A 20,566-nucleotide genomic window follows, 5' to 3' on the forward strand; every position below is an offset into this window, starting at 1 on the left:
GTGTTCTTCATGTAATGTTATTTTCTGTTTTACATATATATATGTACAAAGAAGTAAAATTTTTCTTAGAATGCTGAAGTTAATTGAAGTTACCTTGGTACTATAGGCAGAATGTCATTTTAAAAATGCCATAAAAGACAAAGGTATTCCACAAGACAAATACCGTAAATGTTATTTCCATATTTACTACATATTGTGAAGAAGTATTTGAATTTTACTTAATCAACTCTGTTTACACAAGGAAAGAGTTAATTATCAGTTTGGAATTTGACAGTTAACCAGCTGTTTATATTATCTTTACAAGCATTTCTCCGTTTGTGGGAGTCTGGTCAGTTTAATTAACTAGATGAGTAATTTCTTTTCAGAATGGTAAGAGATAATAATGAACCTGCTTGATTTTCAAGCACCTTACTGATCTTTCTTCCCGGATACTTTGTGTCTTTACACTGTACAAACAGTATGCAGATTTTTGTGTGTTACTAGTGCAATTAGTTTGTCATATGAACTCTGAGAAATTTAGAAAAACTTGATTTTTGTATTTATAGTATTGTCAACCTCAAATGTTCAAAAATCATGAGTTAGTCCCCCTAAAATAAAAAGATTTAAAAAACCCACCATATTTTGGGTTCTTTTTATTTGCCTCTTGGTTTTTGCACCTTTAGGATACATTTTCCATTTTTTCTCTAAAACCCTAAAGGCTAGAAACCTGTTTAAAAAAATGAAAGCTGAGATTCTCACTTAATCAGAGGATTCCAGAAGCTTTAAGAAAAATGCCACATATTGCGAGACTTGCAATAAAATCACAAGAGTTGGCTACACTATTAGCAATTATTGTTAATTGTAAATGTGTTAATTTCAGTTGTTGTATTTTAACATTATGGGGGAAATTTTCAAAGGCACAAATGGCAGTTAGGTGAAAGTAATTGAAAGTTAGCTCTGTCATATGAACTTTTGAAAATCTTCCTCTAACCCTTTAAACCAGGGGTTGGCAACCTCTGGCACACGGCTCGCCAGGGTAAGCACCCTGGTGGGTCGGGCCAGTTTGTTTACCTGCCACAGGTTAGGCCGATCGTGGCTCCCACTGGCCAATGGGGGCAGTGGGAAGTCGCGGCCAGCACATCCCTCAGCCCGCGCCGCTTCCCGCAGCTTCCATTGGCCTGGAGCAGCGAACCGCAGCCAGTGGGAGCCGCGATCGGCCGAACCTGTGGATGCGGCAGGTAAACTAACTGGCCCGACCCGCCAGGGTGCTTACCCTGGCGAGCCGTGTGCCAGAGGTTGCCAACCCCTGCTTTAAACCACGGCAAAATGGAAACATTGAGCATTGCAATGAAAGCAACAGTATCATGTTGTGATATGTACTGAGAACATTACTGGCCCCAGAAAAACAATTTCATTTGCTTTAAATGTCCTCAAAGTCTTGTTTACAGTAGGCAAGCTTGCAGGATAAAAAATTTTTTCCTGAATTTGTTCAAATGATTGACTACCCAGTATCATTTCCAGAAATGAGATATAACTTTTTCAACAAAACTAACTATGAGCAGGTGATCACCATTAATTTTTTTCTGTGATATACAACACTTTTTAAGTTGCTTCATAAATATTACTAGGATTATTAGAGGATTTTTTTAAATTATTGATCCCTCTATATTAGCCTCATGTAGCTTTTATCATAAAATATAATTTCCTGTTTTCCATCATAGTTATGGTGGAGTGGCAACACCATAGTTAGGGTTATATAGTTTAATAATTCAAAATGTCCCACATAAATAATTTGTGCAAATAAGTGCAAGATGTAAATACCAACTGTTCAAGATATGTCAGCTATATTGTAGAAAAGATGAATGGTAATAATTCAGCGGCATAACTTTAAAAACATATTTCCTGTATTTTTTGTTTATTGCAGGAAGAAGGTCACTTTTTGTGGACAGATGGATCTCCTTATCTTGGAAAAGCTGAGATCTCGTCCTTGTCCTTGATACTAGAGAATGAAACTGACTGCTGTGCTTTTCAGCAAAATCCAACTGGTCCAAACTATTTCTTCACAGGATTTTTCTGCTATATATCTTTGCCATATATTTGCGAATATGAATGTAACTATATTTCTTTCAGTCTTTACCTGAACGTGTGTTTTCCCCGTAAAACTACATTAATGATGTTAATTTTAGAAAAATCAGCCTTTATATTTATCAATTATTCTAAATTTTTGGTGTTCTTTTTCAGTACCTTCTGTACCAGAAAACTTTGTGTTTAACGTGCAAGACATCAAAACAACCGAAGCTGTGTTTGTTTGGAGTGAGTTGAATGACTGGCTTAAATCAGGATTTGAACTTATAATTAAATACTATTTTGATGATTCAGAACAACATTTTGAGCGCTTGCCTCTAAATACAACACGCACAACAATTGTGCAATTGTCTCCTGGTCGCCTCTATAGGGTTTTACTATCAGCAAGGAGCCCCAGAGGGGCACAGACTAACTTAAGTCCAGTTCTGATGGTAGAGACAAGTAAGTTACAAAACATACAGTAATAATAACCATTCAATCATTGACTTTTTCATATTTTTTTCTTTTAAGACACTATGTTTTGTGTTCATGGACATGCTAAAATTAGAGATGGGCTGAACTGAAATCTTGGATATGAACACTGCTAGATTTTAGTGTTCAAAATCTTGATCTTAATCCATAGCTAAAATGCACTATTGGAACAGATTGTGAAAGGATTGAGGAGTTTACATAGGGCTTAAGTAGAAAACAGGCTAAAATGTGACTAGCTGTAAGGTCAGGGATTTAACTTCTGATTTAAAAAATATTTCAAAACCTCAATCCCATCATCATTCTGCACCTAGAACTTCCATTGAAGTCAAAAGGATAAGGGCCAGGCTCAGTAAAAGGTGAAAAAGCACCCATTTGACCACCATGATTTAATAAAATTGCACTGGTTCTAATTCTCAAGGAAAAGACTTCTTTTGGAAATATTGCTATATCCATATCTATGTAGCGAATACAAATTTTACAGTTTGAAATACACTATAGTTATTTTTGACCCAATGGAGCAAGCTAAATGGAATAGAGACAAATGTATAACCCAATTATCTACTGTCGTACCAAAATCTAACTGAACACATCCAGTGAACACTAGCAAACACTGGATAAAGGTGATTAATTCCTTTGAATCAAAGGTGAGTCAAAGAGAAATCTCATTAAGAATAAATTACTTCAGAGACACAAACAAAACTTCAAAACCACTCAGTCTGCCAAAGAATGATACAACAAGTAGAGGAACATATTTTACAACTTAATTTCTGTCTGAATCCAATCATTTTGTACCTTCTTTTTGAAAGTAGTATAGAAAAAAAAGTATGAAATTATATTTTTTGTTCCAAAATGTAAAGTCCAATGGTTTTTTAAAGATATAAACATTTTAGGTGTAAAAATTAGATATATGAAACAACTGAGATAATTAAGCTTCTAGAAGGAGAGGATATCGTTATATAGGGAATCAACTGCATATAATCTGGGATTATTCCAAACCAAAAGACTTTTGGTCTGATCTTTGAAAACTGATTGCAGGGGGAAATCCTTCAAGTTCCTATCTCTGTGGTGTTAGAATCTGTAGCGATTAAACAAGGATAGACGCTTTGGGCTGGATTAGCATCTGGCAAACCATCATGAGTAAGGGGCAAGGCATGGTTGCATTTCCCTAGGAGCAGAGCAGGAACCAAATTGCTCCAGAGGGAAGTAAGGTGTACCAGCCCTATACCTGGTGGATTTTACTCCCTCCTCTGTACTGGCTCAGGTTTGCTGACTTGTGTGTTTGAGGTGGAGAGACTACACCCACTTCCCACCCCTGCCTATCTGGTTATATCTTTAATAAGTAATAACTAAAAAATTGCCAGAAGCTATTTTCTTATTTTCCTTTTTTAATTTTGTCATCAGGGCCATTACATTCTCACAGTTTAGAGGCTACACATGTATCATCAACAGAAATCTATTTACAGTGGGACCCTCCAGAGAACTCCTCCAATGCATCTTTTCATCACTATCTTGTCACTATTTTGGACACTGAAGTGAACACATCGGAGAAATTACCAGTTCAGAAAAGCACCACTTCAATGGTAATTAGAAACATCAAGCCGTATCATCAGTACAAGATATATTTACAGAGTGTAGCAGAAAAGGGATCTCTAAGCTGCAGTGAGAAGCCTATATTAATTACGACAGGTAATTACACATATATATATATACATACATATATATATATACATCTTTTCCATTTAAATTGAAAATAGAAAGCACAAAGTTACTGTTAATTGGTACTATATAAGTACACCTTTACCCCAATATAACGCTGTCCTCGGGACAGGGCTGGCTCCAGGCACCAGCTGAGCAAGCAGGTGCTCGGGGTGGCCAAGGGGAAGGGGCGGCACGTCGGGCTCTTCGGCGGCAATTCGGCGGCAGGTCCCTCGGTCCCTCTGGGAGCTACAGCCGATCGCGGCTTTTTTTTTTCCCCCACCGCTTGGGGCGGCAAAACCCCTGGAGCCGGCCCTGCCTCGGGAGCCAAAAAATCTTACCGCGTTATAGGTGAAGCCTCGTTATATATCGAACTTGCTTTGATCCACTGGACTGTGCAGCCCCGCTCCCCTGGAGCGCTGCTTTACCGCGTTATATCTGAATTCGGGTTATATCGCGTCGCGTTATATCGGGGTAGAGGTGTAGTGATTTACTGGTACATGTTTGGAGGCAAGCCAGGCAAATTCTCTTTCTCTAAATTGCCTCTATCATTCATTAATTTTCCAGATGGGGAGTGTATCTATCCTCTTTTTTCCCCAGTGTCTTGTGTTAATATTTGCTAAATAAACTTCATAATGGTTTATATATATTTATTTACACAGCTCATATATTTAATGATAATAAAATGGCTAAATCTCCATGTATTCCAGTGTAGCTTTGAACATAAAAACATGATGAATGTGAAGTTTAAGCAAAGCTGAGCAGTGCACCAATTAGGAGGATTTTTTGCAATTTGCACTTGACACTTGCTTAAAGTTCCATAGGCTGTGGAACAAGGGGGCCATGACTCAACCACTTTTAAGCAGCGATCCCTTACTAAATCAGGACAGCTACTTCTGATGCAGTCCAGAACGTTACTCTGGCTGTGTGGTTGCAATGCAGTTGAAATTTGACCCAAACAGTCCTTGGAGGTGCTGGAGAGCCAAATTTCAGTGAGTGCCGCTGTGACTTGGTGCACAGGGTCACAATGCCACTCAAATTTGGCTTGGTCACCCCTCTGTCAAGACAGAGGGACGGTCAGGTCAAATGGGGTTGCGACCTGGCATATTGGGAGTCTGTTCGGTGCAGTGCCAGAGAGTCTGCTGAGAACTTAATTCCTGGCAGCGCTGGCTCATGCACTGTGTTGGTAAGAGAGGGGAGACTCCTGGGTTGAGGGAGACCCGGGGTTCCTGTAGGAGCAGGAGAGGGGAGAGAGTATAGGGAACAGAACAGAGTCCCAGCTGAGGGGGAATTCCCATCCCCCCAGAAATATCTCATTTGACCTACATGAAGATAGACCAATGATTATACTAATGGTCAGATTTTGATACCCTCATTCACAGTGTTTAGTGCTTTACTCTGTAACTATTTCCACTGGAATGGAAGGGACTACTTGCAGAGTAGGGGACTACTGATTGTGAGTAAAGGTGGCCACAAAGGATGACTGGAGCAATTTTAATAAAATACTAGTCTTAAAGGTGCCACAGGACCCTGTGTTGCTTTTTAGTAATAAATAATACTTTTCAGATACCAGTCACCATTAAACCATCCATTTTCTATATTTATATGGAGACTTAACAGCACAGAAACAAAGAGCACAGTACTGTTCATCCTTTCACACATTCTGGATAGCTCAACTTCCCCTTCCCATCTTTCCCACTTCCTCAAGCCTTGTCCTTAATGTTTCCACTTGCCCACCCCATCCTACAATATAAAACCACGGAGAGCTACAACAAGAAACTGCAGTTTATATGAAAGAATGCAATTTAAAAATCATTAACTACAGAAGGTGAGTGTACAATCTGCTATAACCTCTCTTTTGATTAAAGCACTGTACAGATTTAGAGGTTTCTCTTGCTATGGTTATGTATGTGTCTTATCCAAGTATCACAAAAGAAAACATAAAATCAAAGGATTGCATTAGGAAGGGTTACTAAATGGACAATACCTTTAACCTGTATTTATACACTGTAATTTTTTGTCTTTATTTAAGCTGTCAGTCCACCTAGCAATGTTATTATTCATCCCGAGGATGTGCAAGAAGAGAGTGTAATTCTTCACTGGAAGGTACCACAAGAGGGCCTTGGATCCTACATTCAAGTGAAACCTACTACAGATGTGGATGAAACTGTAAAGTTTTTATTAAACTCCACAGATAGATTTAAGATTAATCATCTAGTTCCTGGCATGACTTATGAAATATCAGTGGCAACTGTGAATAATGGAAATATGAGTGAACTGAAGACCATTCAATGCACCCTAAGTAAGATAAAATTTTATAAAGATTAACAGATTTTTTTTATTATTATTATTGTTGTTTAGCATAAATGATTTGGCAGATAGGGTAGTTTTGCCTGGCAATCCTGGGCCTAAATTGAGAGATTAATGCATTTATGTAAACTGTCAGAGGCACAGTCTTTAAATTAAGAGCATCAGAATTACATAGCACAAGTCAATGGAAATGGTACAGCATTATATCATAACCATGCTTAGCCGTGCAATGGCAGCACTGAATGCAGTTGTGTGAGAGAGATGGGGACCAGCTAAGACACTTTACTCCCACCGTGAAAAGAGATTGGGTGTGTTGTGGATTTGAAATGGGGTGACGAAATACAGGAATGGTTCGGGTTAGATAATCTGTATATTGGTCTGTTAGGCTGTTAGTCCAAGTAAAATGCCAGGAGTTATGTAGGCTGCTACAGCAAGAGTATGTTGACAAAGATGTAAATGGATGAGGGAAATGAATTAAAGGCTAATAAGTAGAAATATGGTGCACGTAATTTATGAGAGGTAAAAACTGCACATTGTTTATCTAAGGATCTTCTCTGTTATACTTAGTTTCCTGGGAGATAGAGAAGGTCCTGGTACAATATAGATTTTTAGCAAGTATGTAAGGAATGTGGAAGGTTCACACTTAATATGTGTATGTTTGTGTAGGGCAGTGGCTCTCATACTTTTGTACTGGTGACCCCTTTCACATAGCAAGTCTCTGAGTGTGACCCCCCCCATAAATAAAAACACTTTATATATTTAATACCATTATAAATGCTGGAGACAAAGTGGGGTTTGGGGCAGAGGTTGACAGCTCGTGACCCCCAATGTAATAACCTCATGGACGACTGGGGGGTCCCGACCCCCAGTTTGAGAACCCCTGGTGTAGGGGGATAGGGCTGTATAATATAGACAGCTGAAAAATGACATCATCACACTAAATATAACTGATTACAGTATTTTTTGGTAGATTTTTGTCATTTTTTGGGCATAGCATGGTGTCCAATACCTCATTCCAGTTACAGAGGCCAAGAAATTACAAAAGGTACTTTTCACAGCTGCTAGCACCAGCTGTGGAGCAAGAATGCTAAGATGTAAAGATCGCTTACCAGTGAAATGTAGGCTTACTTGGCACTTCTTCTGTGACTTATTTTACAGTCCATAAGTTCATTTGTCTAAATTTGTTTCAAATACTGGTTCTTCACTGCTTACTGGAATTATGAATGAAAAGGAAATTAATATGACATCTTCTGTAGACTAAACTGTTGTGAGATTGACCTCCTTTATAAAGTGCTTTGAGATTTATTGATGAAAAATGCTATATGAGAGCTCGTTGTTTATTTATTTCTCAGTGATACTGTATCTTATTATGGTAGCTATCACTTTATGCCATATGAACATATTTCTCAGAAAACCTGCTTCAGATTTATTGTAGTACAGTAACACCTCACTTAAAGTTGTCTCGGTTAATGTTGTTTCGTTATGTTGCTGATCAATTAGAAAACATGCTCATTTAAAGTTGCGCAGTGCTCCCTTATAACGTTTTTGGCAGCCGCCTGCTCTGTCCACTGCTTGCAGAAAGAGCAGCCCATTGGAGCTAGCTGGTGGGGGCTTGGAACCAGGGTGGACCAGCAGCCCCCCTACCAGCTCCCTGCTCCCCTAAGTTCCCTGTGCGGCAGCTGCCCAGCAGGCTTTCAATTGTTGGCAGTTCAGCTGTCCCTCCCCCCCACTGCCATGTGCTGCTCCTGTCCTCTGCCTTGGAGCTGCTCCCAGGAGCCTCCTGCTTGCTGTGCGGGGAGGAGGGGAGTAGGGGGGCTAATGTCAGGGTGTCCCCCTCCCCCCTGGTCCTGCCATCCCACTTACTCCATCTCCATAGAGCCGGGGGGTGGGGGAGGAAGGGACAGGACAGGGCTCAGGACGGAGGGAGCTTGCTGGCAGCAGCTGCCGTCTCAACTTGCTGATCTACTTAAAAAGGCAATGTACTTAGCGTGGGGTCAGAGTACTTAAAGGGGCAATGCACATCTCTCTCTCTCTCTCTCTCTCTGTCTCACACAGGGTGTGTGTCTCTTTCTCTGTCTGCCGTGCTGTCTCCCCTCCCTCGATTTGTGCTGCCTTTTAGAGTGTGAGGCTACATTAACAACAATGTGTTACCCTTGAGGGCTCAGCCAGTACTAGTTCATCATTTAGCAGTAAGGCATTCCCTGGGAAATATCCCACCCTCTTCAACCCTCTGACTTCACTACCTCAACTAAACTTCACAATCATCATTGCTATGTACAGTATTAAATTGTTTGTTTAAAACTTATACTGTGTGTGTGTGTTTGTGTGTGTGTATATATATATATATATACTCGTTCATAAGCTGAATTTTTTTAGTAAAAAAGGGAAGCATCAGAGAAAGGGGTCAGCTTATGAATGGGTATAGAGAGGGAGAGGTGTGACACAGCCTCTCCCCCCCAACAGAGGGGGCAAGGAGAGGCAGCACAGCCAGCAGAGCCAGAAGGGAAGAGGCAGGACCAAAGTCTCTCCTCTTCTGGCCACGCTGCTCTCCCCCTAGCCGCCAAAGCAGCTGCAGCTCCGGGGCTGGCAGGCTGCGGCCGTGCTGCCCGGCCTGGCCCGCTGGAGCAGGCTGCGGCCATGCCGCCTGGCCCGGCCCGCCGGAGCAGGCTGCAGCCACGCTGCCCAGCCTGCCGGAGCAGCTCCGGCCAGGCCAGAGACATCCTCACCTGGTCCGCCCCAGCTAAGGTGGGAAGGGATGGGATAGGGAGAGTGTGGGGGTCCTGGGCTAGGGGTGGGGTCATGTGGGGGGAGGGTGGCCAACCCCTGACTCCCAGCTTCTCTCTCCTACTCCTCACCTTCCCCTCCCCCCCCCCCCCCCCCCCCGCAAAATTTCCACACCAGTTGCTGTCTCGGCCCATCAGGGTAAGCCGCTGGCGGGCTGGGACACTTTGTTTACTTAGGTTTACCTCCATGCCTGCAGATGCTCGAGGTAAACAAACTGCCTCAGCCCGCCAGTGGCTTATCCTGATGTCCTGGGAGCCAAAGTTTGCCGACCCCTGAATTATAGGGTAGGCTTATGAATGGGTCATAAAAATTTCCATTTTTACGTATCCATCTTGCAGTGGTCAACTTATAAATGAACCGGCTTATGATCGAGGATGTATAAATATATATATTTATTTTGTCTGGTGAAAAATATTTCTCTGGAATCTAACCCCCCCATTTACATTAATTCTTATGGGGAAATTGGATTCGCTTAACATTGTTTTGCTTAAAGTCGCATTTTTCAGGAATATAACTACATCGTTAAGTGAGGAGTTACTGTATTTTCATTTAGCTTTTTGTTAACTCATCTAACATTTGCTCTATTTTTTCTTGTTCCAGAGCCCAAACCAGTTCAGATTATTGTCCCTTATGACATTTCTAGTAATTCTGTGGTTTTATTTCTTCAAATACCTGATGTTGGAGTATTTGATGGTATATATGTTACAAGCAAAGGAGGACCTAATGCTACGCTGGCTTTAAAGAATGATAATAAAGTAACAATTGAAAACTTGATCCCAGGCACAGAATATGATTTTTATGTTTCTACAGTAAGTAGAAACACGTTAAGCTCCGTATATCACGTACCTGGTGTAAAAACATGTAAGTAAATTAAAAAGTAATTTCCTAAATTACAACTTTAAATCGCTTTTGAAGGCCAAGATCTCCTCTACTCAGTATAGATACACTGTGAGATCTATTTTGGAAATTCATAATTAAATCATACCACTAGATGTTTTATAAAGAAAGCTATAACTATACATTAGCATTGCTAATATTTTAAGTCTTTGTACTCATTTAGATGCTTTATTTGTACCAAGTCTCTACTAATAATTAGCATGTAATTCAAGAATTAAAACAATATTAAATTTGTTGTTGGCCTTGTGGGAAAAAGTATTGATGTTTTGACCATTCCTATTTAGTCAATCAGATGAATATCAACAGAGCTTTTTCTGTGTCCTGATATCAATAGGTCTGTGCTTATGGATGCATCTCAAGGTATGTTAGGGGATGTGTAATAGTGTTTACATTCCAATGCTGCAAGGTGCTAACATCAATGAGAATTAAGCTCAGCATCATTTCATAGGAGACACTCACCACTAAAGCTCTCTCTCACACACATGGTGTGTGTCTCTATCTCTGTCTGCCATGCTGTCTCTCCTCCCTCCATTCGTGCTGCCTTGTAGAGTGTGAGGTTACATTAACAAAAATGAGTCAGCCAATTGCTAGTTCATCATTTAGCAGTAAGGCATTCCCTGGGAAATATCCTACCCTCTGATTTCGCCACCTCAACCAAGCCTCACAATCATCATCGCTGTGTAGCAGTATTAAATTGTTTGTTTAAAACTTATACGCTGGAACCTAACCCCACCCATAGTATCATCTTGCTAACCCATTCCACAATACTTAGATTAGGCTTGGGCATGCTGGTGTGATACTAGTGGAGAGGGATTAGTTACATTTTGGGGGAGTGGATGGCAAAAAAGTTTTTACTAGCCTGCCCAGAAATGCCAGCTCTGCCACAAGAGGGAAATGCATAATCAGACCCAATATGGTTTTCAGATTGGCAAATTCATCAGTAGCAACTGATTTTCTTTGAATTTTGACGAATATTAGCTCTCATTCTTTCCCTACTTTTCTTTTTTCAAATTTTTGCTTCTGTGTATGTGTGTGTTTGTTATAGAATCATAGAAGTGTAGGACTGGAAGGGACCTCAAGAGGTCTTCTAGTCCAGGCCCCTGCACTCAAGACAGGACTAAGTATTATTTAGACTATCCCTGACAGGTGTTTGTCTAACCTGCTCTTAAAAATCTCCAGTGACGGAGATTCCACAACTATTCCAGTGCTTAACTACCCTGACAGTTAGGAAGATTTTCCTAATGTCCAACCTAAACCTCCATTGTTGCTATTTAAACCCATTGCTTCTTGTCCTATCCTCAGATGTTAAAGAGAACAATTTTTCTCCCTCCTCCATGTAACAACCTTATATGTCTGTGAAAACTGCTATCATGTCCCCCCTTAGTCTTCTCTTCTCCAGACTAAACAAATCCAGTTTTTTCAATCTTCCCTCATAAGTCATGTTTTCTAGACCTTTTATCATTTTTGTTGTTCTTCTCTGGACTTTGTTCAGTTTGGCCTTATCTTTCCGGAAATGTGGTGCCCAGAACTGGACACAATACTCCAGTTGAGGCCTTATGTGATCTTGGATCCTATCCTGCCATCTGTTTCTGTTCCAGACTTTCACTGGCCTCTATGGGGATCTGAAAATACTCACAATATAAAGTCTCATCCTGCTGTCCTTCACTTGCATGTCTCCCATTGACTTCAATGGCATTTATGTGTGCAGAACTGATGGATAGGGCCCATTGCATTTAGATGTTTTTATGTGGTTTGGTTTTTTTAGGTCTGGCAGCTCCACTAAATGTACATGAAGGTAAAGTTACAGATACTTCAATACAAATTGTTTGGGATCGTGCTGATGGAAATTTTCAGCAGTATGAAGTCACATGTACAAATTGTGCAGGCACTATCATGGTATGTTTTAAAGAACATTAATTGTGTATAGTCAAGAAAGTTACTGTTGCACTGCTTCTAGTCAAATAAATTGTATCTGATGCTAACAGATATTAACCCATTCAAAACACAGAGATGCTTCAAATGAACAGTTTACTATTACTTAAAAAAACTTGAAGCAGTTCCATAGAAATACGTAAGCTATAACGTTTGATTTGTAGGTCCAAAAAGTCATGCAAGAAATGGCATTGTTTTCCAATCTTATTCCTGGAATGCTGTACAACTTTACAATTCGAACAGAAAAAGAAGGTTTCAAAGACAGCCTTCTTGTAATAAAAGAAATAGAGACAGGTGAGACCTTACTGTTATAATTTGGTATACGTTTGCCTCTACCAGTATTACTTGAATTCTCCTGCAGTTGCTTGAAACTTTTTTGTCTTAGGTAGTTAGTTCAACCATCTTCATAATTTCTTCCAAGTTTTCCTTCATTGTTATCTTCTTGGCTCTTTTCTTTGGCTGTTTCCCTGCTCTGAAAAGCATATTTGGGTATGGTTAAACTTTGCCATGGTCCTGCTAATGTTATCTTAAGAATTATGTTGCCAGATGTCCACTCTTGTGACTGATATTGCACAGTGCTTGGCAAGTGTTGCTAGTCATTAGAAAAAGCAAGCAAAATAATTTGCCTTAGAATTTCTCACTTTAATGTCTGATCCTGCTTGCTCAGTTGTTGAATTTGGGCAACTTTGTGTATTGTGGACCCAACTGATTCCTGTACATGGGTGCAATTCCCATTGGCATCCCTTTGGAGTTGCATCCATTTACACCAGGAATGAATTTGTGTGTGTGTGTATATATGTATATATACATCTCCATCTTCAGCTTTGGCTTATGAAATATCTATGTAATGTTTTTCTGCAATATTGAAGTCTCATTGGACTTCACATCAGTTGTGTTTTCTGTTTTTCTTTCTTTTCCAATCATGTCTGTATTCTTAGGTGCTGTCCATATCTGGTTAGTTTCCACCAGAGTAGGTTGGTCTTCCTTTCAGTCAGGCACTCTAGTTCTCAGAAGCATATATATTTCCCATCTCAGCTTAATAAATCTTATGTCACGGCCCTTTGATTTTAATCACACTTTCTGCTGTCTATCTCTCTGCTGCCATGATTTTTTTCTTTCTGTCACACAACTAAATTCTGTTTCCTTACAGCTACCTCCTGCTCTCAGTTAAGGCCCTTTATCACTTGAACCCAGGTTTGTTTGCAACTTTCTTTCCTTCTGGAATTAGTTTCAATCCACAGGACTCTTTCAGTTTCAGAAGGTTCTCTCTCCCCTTTAGGGTGACCTGACAGAAAGTGTGAAAAATCGGGACAAGGGATGAGGGGTAATAGGAGCCTATATAAGAAAAAGACCCCAAAATCATGACTGTCCCTACAAAATCGGGACATCTGGTCACCCTACGCCCCTTACTCCATCACCCATTTGCACTCATAACTTACTTAGGCTGCTTCTCTGAAGACACTGCCAATTGTATTGTGTTCCAATATCACCATCAAGTGATTATACTGCCACTATCTAGTACCATCCCCAGTTAATGATTTTGCGGTTTAGAGCTCATCACCGTACTGCTGCTTCTTCCTCCAGAGATTGGTTGGCTAGTAGGGGTGACTCAGCTGTGGCTGTAAGGCTACAAAAAAGGTGTATTTTTGTGGTAAGATAACTAAAGACTGTCTCATAACACATAGGGCTGAATTAAGGACTATAGAGACTTACCTGGGTTCAATTCAAGGTTCTAGAAGGGAGTGTGCTGTAGTGGTTATTGACCCTACTGTGTGCTCTCTGCCCCCTGCTCTTGTCCAACCCAAGCTGGCTCTTGTCCTGTACTCCTTTCCTCTTATCCACCACACTTCCCCATCTGTTCCTATTCACAACCCCACCTCCTGACCCCTTCCACTTCTGTTCCTGGCCTGTCTGTCTCTTTTTCTATCCTTCCTGCTACTCCTGAGAGTGGAGACAGAGAGGGAGCATGCCAATTCCCCACTAGTGTGAAGTCCTTGAGGGACCTTGTGTCAGTGATGTAAATTAAAGCTGCCCCTCCTGCAGTTTTAATTTGTATGGGGGCCACGTGGCTGTAAATCAGGGAGTTGTGACCAGTTCCCTATTATTTTTACTCAGAGGTATGGTACAGTGGAGAATCAAGTCCTGTATGTATTACTCTGTGTATCCTTGTGATAAGTATATTTTAGGGTCTATACAAACTTTACTAGGTGTGGTGGGTTTTTTTGGCTGGGGGTAATTGGTGCTGTTAGCCCTATGATAGAATAGGCTATTTAAACATTGCTTTCTTTATTGACACAGTACCAAGCCTGGTTAAATATATGAATCACAGTAAAGACTCAGAATCAATAACTGTTACCTGGCCATCAGCACAAAATATATTTGATGGATACATTATTTCAATTATCAGCAAAAGCTTCCGCAAAGAGGAAATATTATCTTCCAGTGTAAGGTACGAGGATGATATTTTACTGCCCAATCAAATAAATATATATAACCAGATGTCACATTGCATATTTAAAGAGACTCTGCTGAATTATTATTTATATGTAATATTCATTGTTTGACAGGTAAGTTTAAAACTCATAGAATCATAGAAATGTAGGGCTGGAAGGGACCTCAAGAGGTCATCTAGTCCAACCCTGCACACTAATATTAATGTGCACTTACATACAGAAAAAAAATCTTAATCTTGATCAACAAACATCTTCCTCTTCCTCTTTTATGAATCAGTTTTTTTTTTTTTTTTAGAAATAAACAAATCTAATGGGCTTTATACCTAGATAAGCCCAAATTAAAACCCTGGGTCTGAATACCCACCCACCAGCCTATGGTCATGTCACGATCTGGGTCAAAATTTATCATCTCAGATCCATCTCTGTCTGAAATGAATTAATGCTACCTGAATGTTGCATATAGAGTGACTGCAGGATCTGAACATGATTCCTGTAAGGAATTTAACTTGCATCATATAAAAGCAATCTCAATGGCTGGCAGCATATGCATATAACTTTTGCATTAGGTCCATGTAATAATAATTAATCTGTGAATGATGTACAGTAATAATATATATTTGTTTTCCAAATTCTTAAAAATATAACCATGTTTTTCTTAAATATGTAGAATGTTCAGATTTGAAAGTCTTTCCCCGGGGACTGACTTCTTAATTAGTATTGTGACTACCAATGGATTAAAGAAAAGCCATCCTACCACCATCAAGATTAGTACTTGTAAGTTCATGCTTATTTATTTAATTGTCAGGGCTGGAGATAGTAAGGGCTGTTCTTTTTTTTAGAGTCTTGGTTGAAATATATTTTTATTTAATCCAGGAATCTTAATGTTATGATTAAATTCATACACATTTTTTACATTCTTACCTTTCAAGCTAAAGAGCTGTAAACATGAAATAAATGAAAATATTGAGAAACAAATAATTTTTTTCTATGTTGTTAAGGGAAGCTACATGTAGTTAGATAAATGGTGTGAATAATTAGAATAAAATAATGTAAATAAAATTGCTTTTTCTACAGAACTTTGCATTACTTTCATCTCCCTAAACCAATTTTGTTTTTATAATTTACTAGTTATTTTATCACACTGTACCTCAAGCAACAACATGATCTATTATTAACATGTAGGAATGAATTCAGTCTATCCTTCATTCTTCTGAGCTATGAAATGTAAATGTTATTTTCATATTTAGTATGAAATGTAAATATGTATTTAAAAATGTTTATAAAATTCATTCTCCTTTAAACTTGTCTAGAATATTCTGATATTATATTATGTATCTCTGTCTATCTTTACCTCAGATCCTGATCCACCCTTAGATTTACAGGTTTTTGGACAAGAAGAGAACACCGTATATTTGTCTTGGAAGCTGCCAAGAGGAGGCTTTGAAATGTTTCAGGTGAGATAAATAATGTGTAAAAATTAATGCTGCCTTTTAAATCCTTTTCAGTTCTCAGTGAAATAGACCATATACTGCAAAACCTAAAGGGAATTTTGTCTTTCTAGTTCACATTAATTTGTGAAAGGATTACTGTCATTTGAGGAAAATCAGCTATCTTTATATTAGCATCATACATAAAATGATGTTAAAAGTATGTTAAGATTGCACTCAAGCACTCAAAAGTAAGGGAAGGCCAGAATTACTGATAAGTTTACCCATGCAATGTTAATTTGGGCCCTCTGTGCACGTGTATTATGATAGGGTCCTACCCAACATCACAAAAGAAGTCTCTAGGTGAGCCTGGAATAAAATCCAGTCCTCCTGGGGCCCAATACAGTGCCTTAACCCCAAGAGACTATCCTTTCTCTTCTTATAACCTTCTGCTTATTTGCTGTTGATCATGAAAGCATAGCCAAACATATATATTTGGCACATTCATTCTGAAAAGAAGTGTGGATCCACAGCACAGACCCCTACCTCTTAAGCTAAACACTAACTGACAGAAATGACGAGGAGCCCTTGTGGCACCTTAGAGACTAAGAGAAAAGAAGTGTGGCCAAGTGGATGAGACTTGCCATATCAGATACAGGTTTCTGTTCCGGGTTCTGTCAGAAGAGTCCTTGACTAACATCTGTTTTACCCCATCTGTAAAATGGGAAGAATGATACTTGCCTGCCTCCTAACTAGGGTCATGAAGCTCTTCTCAATATGATAAGGGTTATGAAGTGCACAGAGATATTAATATCAGGCTATGGAAGACAGAAGAGTAGAATTCATCATTCCTTCCTGCCCAAGGAGGGGTCAGGATCCCTCTTCTTGTTGTTGATGCTGCTGCTGTGTCCTATATGGAACTCAAGGTCTATCGGACTTGGGAGCATGTTCAATGCAGATGGAAGTGCAATGGGGCCTGGAAGCATGCTCAGTGCAGTCAACGTATAATAAGCTATTTGGGGCTAGGAGAATGTGTAATGCAAATGACACGTAGGGAGTTTTGTGAGGTTAGAAGCATACTCAGTGTAGTTGTTATATAGGGAGCTGTAAGGATCTGTGAGCATGCTAAATGCAAATGGAAGATCAGTGGGGCTAGGGAACATATTTAGTGTATATGGAATGTTCAGAGATTGTAGCAGCAAGCTTCTACCAGGCTCTACTGATGACCATCTCTGCCAAATGTCAAGTCCCTGCTCCAAACCCCCAAAGCACCTCTTCAGTGAAACAGTTTTGTGTGGGGGTGGCGGGGGAGGGAATCAACATTGGCAAAACTCCTGTAATCTGAGGCAGAAACCAAGCATGGAGAATTTCAACCCAAACAATTAAAAACTGGCACATTTATAAGCAACTTTAAACAGGGGATTATAATGAAAAATATTAGGCAACTTTACATACAGGCATCACTAAATACTCTGCCTATAATATAATATGGGGATTATCTCTATCTGAGAAGTTGGATACAAAGCTCTTGTGCATCCGCAGAAGTGGGTATTCACCCACGAAAGCTCATGCTCCAATACGTCTGTTAGTCTATAAGGTGCCACAGGACTCTTTGCTGCTTTTACAGATCCAGACTAACACGGCTACCCCTTTGATACAAAGCTCTCTTAGATAATTAAAAAGAGAAGTTTGTGCCCTTTGATATTAGAAATTGGATTTTTCTCTATATTTGCACTAAGGTTTCAGATTTGACATGTGACACTGACGTCCTATAATCTGAGTTTTCTTAATATAGCAGTTTCTTGGATTGGTACCTCCACTAGAGTAAGAATACAGTGTACACCATCAATCTGACTTACTGAGAGTGGCCAGTGATCCCAGCCACAGCACAATTCATTCATGCATCCCATAGTATTTTACTCATTTTTAAAATAAGTTCTCTTTGATTTTCTATGCCAGCTGAGATGTGCTTTTGAAATTGTTTGTATGTGTTTGGCAAGGGTGTATTTGCCAAATCATATGGAAAAAAATTTTAATCACTAATATTAATCTCTGTGACACAGTATTATTGTTTGACTAATCATAGAGGAGGCAGCCATGTTAGACAGTGTTTTTCCTGAATAAATGAGATTGTGTAAAACTTTAATGAGAAAGACTTCAGTAGACTGGTTACTTAGCAAAGTGTACCTGCATAATTGGGATCATTTTACTAATCATTTAAAATTAATCATCCCAGCTCACCATCTTTCCGTGACATGTATAGTAGTTTGTAGAGTGAAGATAATACTTAAAATGTGCTTTCTTGTTTCATATATATATGTAGATATTTTAATGCATTACTTTGCTTTTAGTATTTTGCCACTCTTTGTAATTCACATGAATAAACAACATTGTCCTTGGAGTTAAGCCCAAAGAAACAGGCACTGTGCTGGGGAGATACACAAGGGTCTGAGGGGATGGAATCCGCACTCCCAGCCACTTCCTGGCTGTACTACTGTGCTTTCAGATCTCTCTCGCTCCTGTGATACTTCTCGTCACCCCCGAGCCCACCTGTCTTGAAAAAGTAGCTGGTGGATCTGTGCAGTTGTGGCTCTACCTTTCCTTTCCTTTCCCCTGGCCCAACTCTTGCCCCTCAAAAACCATGCATGCTAAAGCATAAGGGGCTCTTATAGAGCACAGCTCTGTGGCACATGTGTTTTCAGACTTCCTTCATGTGCTTCTTAACTCTTGCTCTCCTGTGCTGCAGAGTTTCATTGTATGCAGGGCTTTCAATGCCCATGGAAGGAACTAGGGCAAGACTGGTCTCACAAACCTTGAAACTACCTAGGAATCTACATTGGGATTTTCAAAGAAGCCTGTGGGAGTTATGTGGCCAAATCCCGTTTGTTGGTATGATCCAGTGCAATGGTGCTATCCCTCTGTGGTGACAGAAAGCAGTTATACGGCTTTGGAGTAGGATAGAGCTGCTGAAGCATACCAATGAATGGAGTTGGGTGTCATTCCCTTAGGCTCCTTTGAAAATCCCAGTTTTAAAGAATATTATATGATTTTTTTCTTTTGGTCCAGGTGCACCAAGAGCTCTGAAGTACTTGGCTCCAGCCCAAAGTAAATCTATATGCCTGATCCTATCCATTAATTCTTGGCCTGCTCTTTTACCCATTAGGTAGTTCTTATTCTTTACATCTTCACTCTAATCCAAATGGCTGGTAGGTGGTCTCCTTCAAAACTGGGGTCAGTACTGCTCTGTGACTCAGCTAGCTGGGTTTGCTATTAAAGTGTACTGTTATTTTCCTTTAGAGCACAAGTACCTCACCTGTCAGCCATTACTGAGCTCCATCTGCCTGGGAAATGAATCTCCTAAAGTCATGCCAGCCACTGAGTCAACTACATCGCTCTACACTGCTGCCAAGGTGTTGAGTGAACTGTTTAGCCATTACTCTTTCAAGCTATTTAAAAACCCCTATGATAAAATAATATACTGTAGTTTCATAAATTTAAATTAAACTGTTTGTTAAAAGGGAAAGTAATTATTTCTGTAATGTTACAGATAACCAGGGGCAGGGACCTCATCTTATTTGGTGCCTATACATGACAGGTCCCCAATCCTGACAGGGGCTTGTGTGCACTGCTGTAGTATAAATACCAATACATTAGTAAGAAACATGAAAATAAAATGGAAAGAGAAGTAGAAAGGTTAAGACATTTCAAATTCCTTCCACAGCTGTTTAATAAACTCTTTGAAGATAACTGAATTTGCCACTTCAGCATATAAGGCAGTGCTCCCCAAACTTATGAATGCTGAGTGCCACTTCAGTAAAATGAACTAATTCATGGCCCCCTGAAACCCACCATGTGTTATTAAAGGCCTGCCTCTCTTAATTTGTACGCTCCCAACACCGCCCCACCCCATGAGCCAGTCCTTGCATGGGGGGGACACCCCGCCCTTTGGAAATACTGCTATAAAACAGGGTTTTCATTTTCTCTCTTTTGTTAAATAGTGAATTTAGTGTTTGTGAAGCTGCTCTACTACTGGAGTCAAGTATCAGGGGGTAGCCGTGTTAGTCCGTATCTACAAAAACAACAAGGAGTCTGGTGGCACCTAGGTGACTCCTACTACTGGAGGGGGCAGGTGGCTCTGGAGATGGTGCAGACGCATAGGACCTCAATGCAAATAGCCCTAGGTTCCAGCAAATCTTCCTAAATTTGTGCAGAGGTCTGTGGATCTGTGGTGTATGAGGGCCAATTCCTCTCTGCTGCTTCTGCAGGTGGCGGTGATCTGGACAAATCACCTCCCCCCCCCCCACCCCCCGCTTCCTGATAAAACTCTGTGTTGGCCCCATTTGGAATGGATAGGGGTCTGGATCTTAGTTATTTCCTTCTTTAAATATAGAGTGATGGAGGGAGGTTAACTGGAGTGAAGCCTTAGTTTTATAATGATGAAAAGAACATAGACTTGTTTTCTGTTGACTTCAGTTTCCCCACACAAGTATTTTTGCTTCTTCAAATGCAGATTAAAATAGGGCAGAGGATGTA

General features: G+C 40.0%; 1 protein-coding gene across 8 annotated transcripts in view; it reads left to right on the top strand.

The window, feature by feature from the left end:
- The window catches only part of PTPRQ (protein tyrosine phosphatase receptor type Q), a 196,382-nt gene that overhangs the window by 12,779 nt on the left and 163,037 nt on the right, over positions 1 to 20,566 (top strand). For 7 of the 8 annotated variants that reach the window (XM_042850788.2, XM_065559792.1, XM_065559795.1 and 4 more), the window contains exons 6-15: positions 1,904 to 2,090; positions 2,221 to 2,505; positions 3,937 to 4,221; positions 6,263 to 6,532; positions 9,925 to 10,185; positions 11,987 to 12,117; positions 12,318 to 12,447; positions 14,452 to 14,602; positions 15,274 to 15,380; positions 15,963 to 16,060. In XM_042850788.2, coding sequence (XP_042706722.2) covers positions 1,904 to 2,090; positions 2,221 to 2,505; positions 3,937 to 4,221; positions 6,263 to 6,532; positions 9,925 to 10,185; positions 11,987 to 12,117; positions 12,318 to 12,447; positions 14,452 to 14,602; positions 15,274 to 15,380; positions 15,963 to 16,060 — 1,905 coding nt within the window. The remainder of the gene's footprint in view (positions 1 to 1,903; positions 2,091 to 2,220; positions 2,506 to 3,936; positions 4,222 to 6,262; positions 6,533 to 9,924; positions 10,186 to 11,986; positions 12,118 to 12,317; positions 12,448 to 14,451; positions 14,603 to 15,273; positions 15,381 to 15,962; positions 16,061 to 20,566) is intronic. The other variant, XM_065559816.1, reaches the window with a different exon arrangement.

The sequence above is a fragment of the Chrysemys picta genome, chromosome 1 (genome assembly GCF_011386835.1).
Source record: "Chrysemys picta bellii isolate R12L10 chromosome 1, ASM1138683v2, whole genome shotgun sequence".
Lineage (NCBI taxonomy): Eukaryota > Metazoa > Chordata > Testudines > Emydidae > Chrysemys > Chrysemys picta.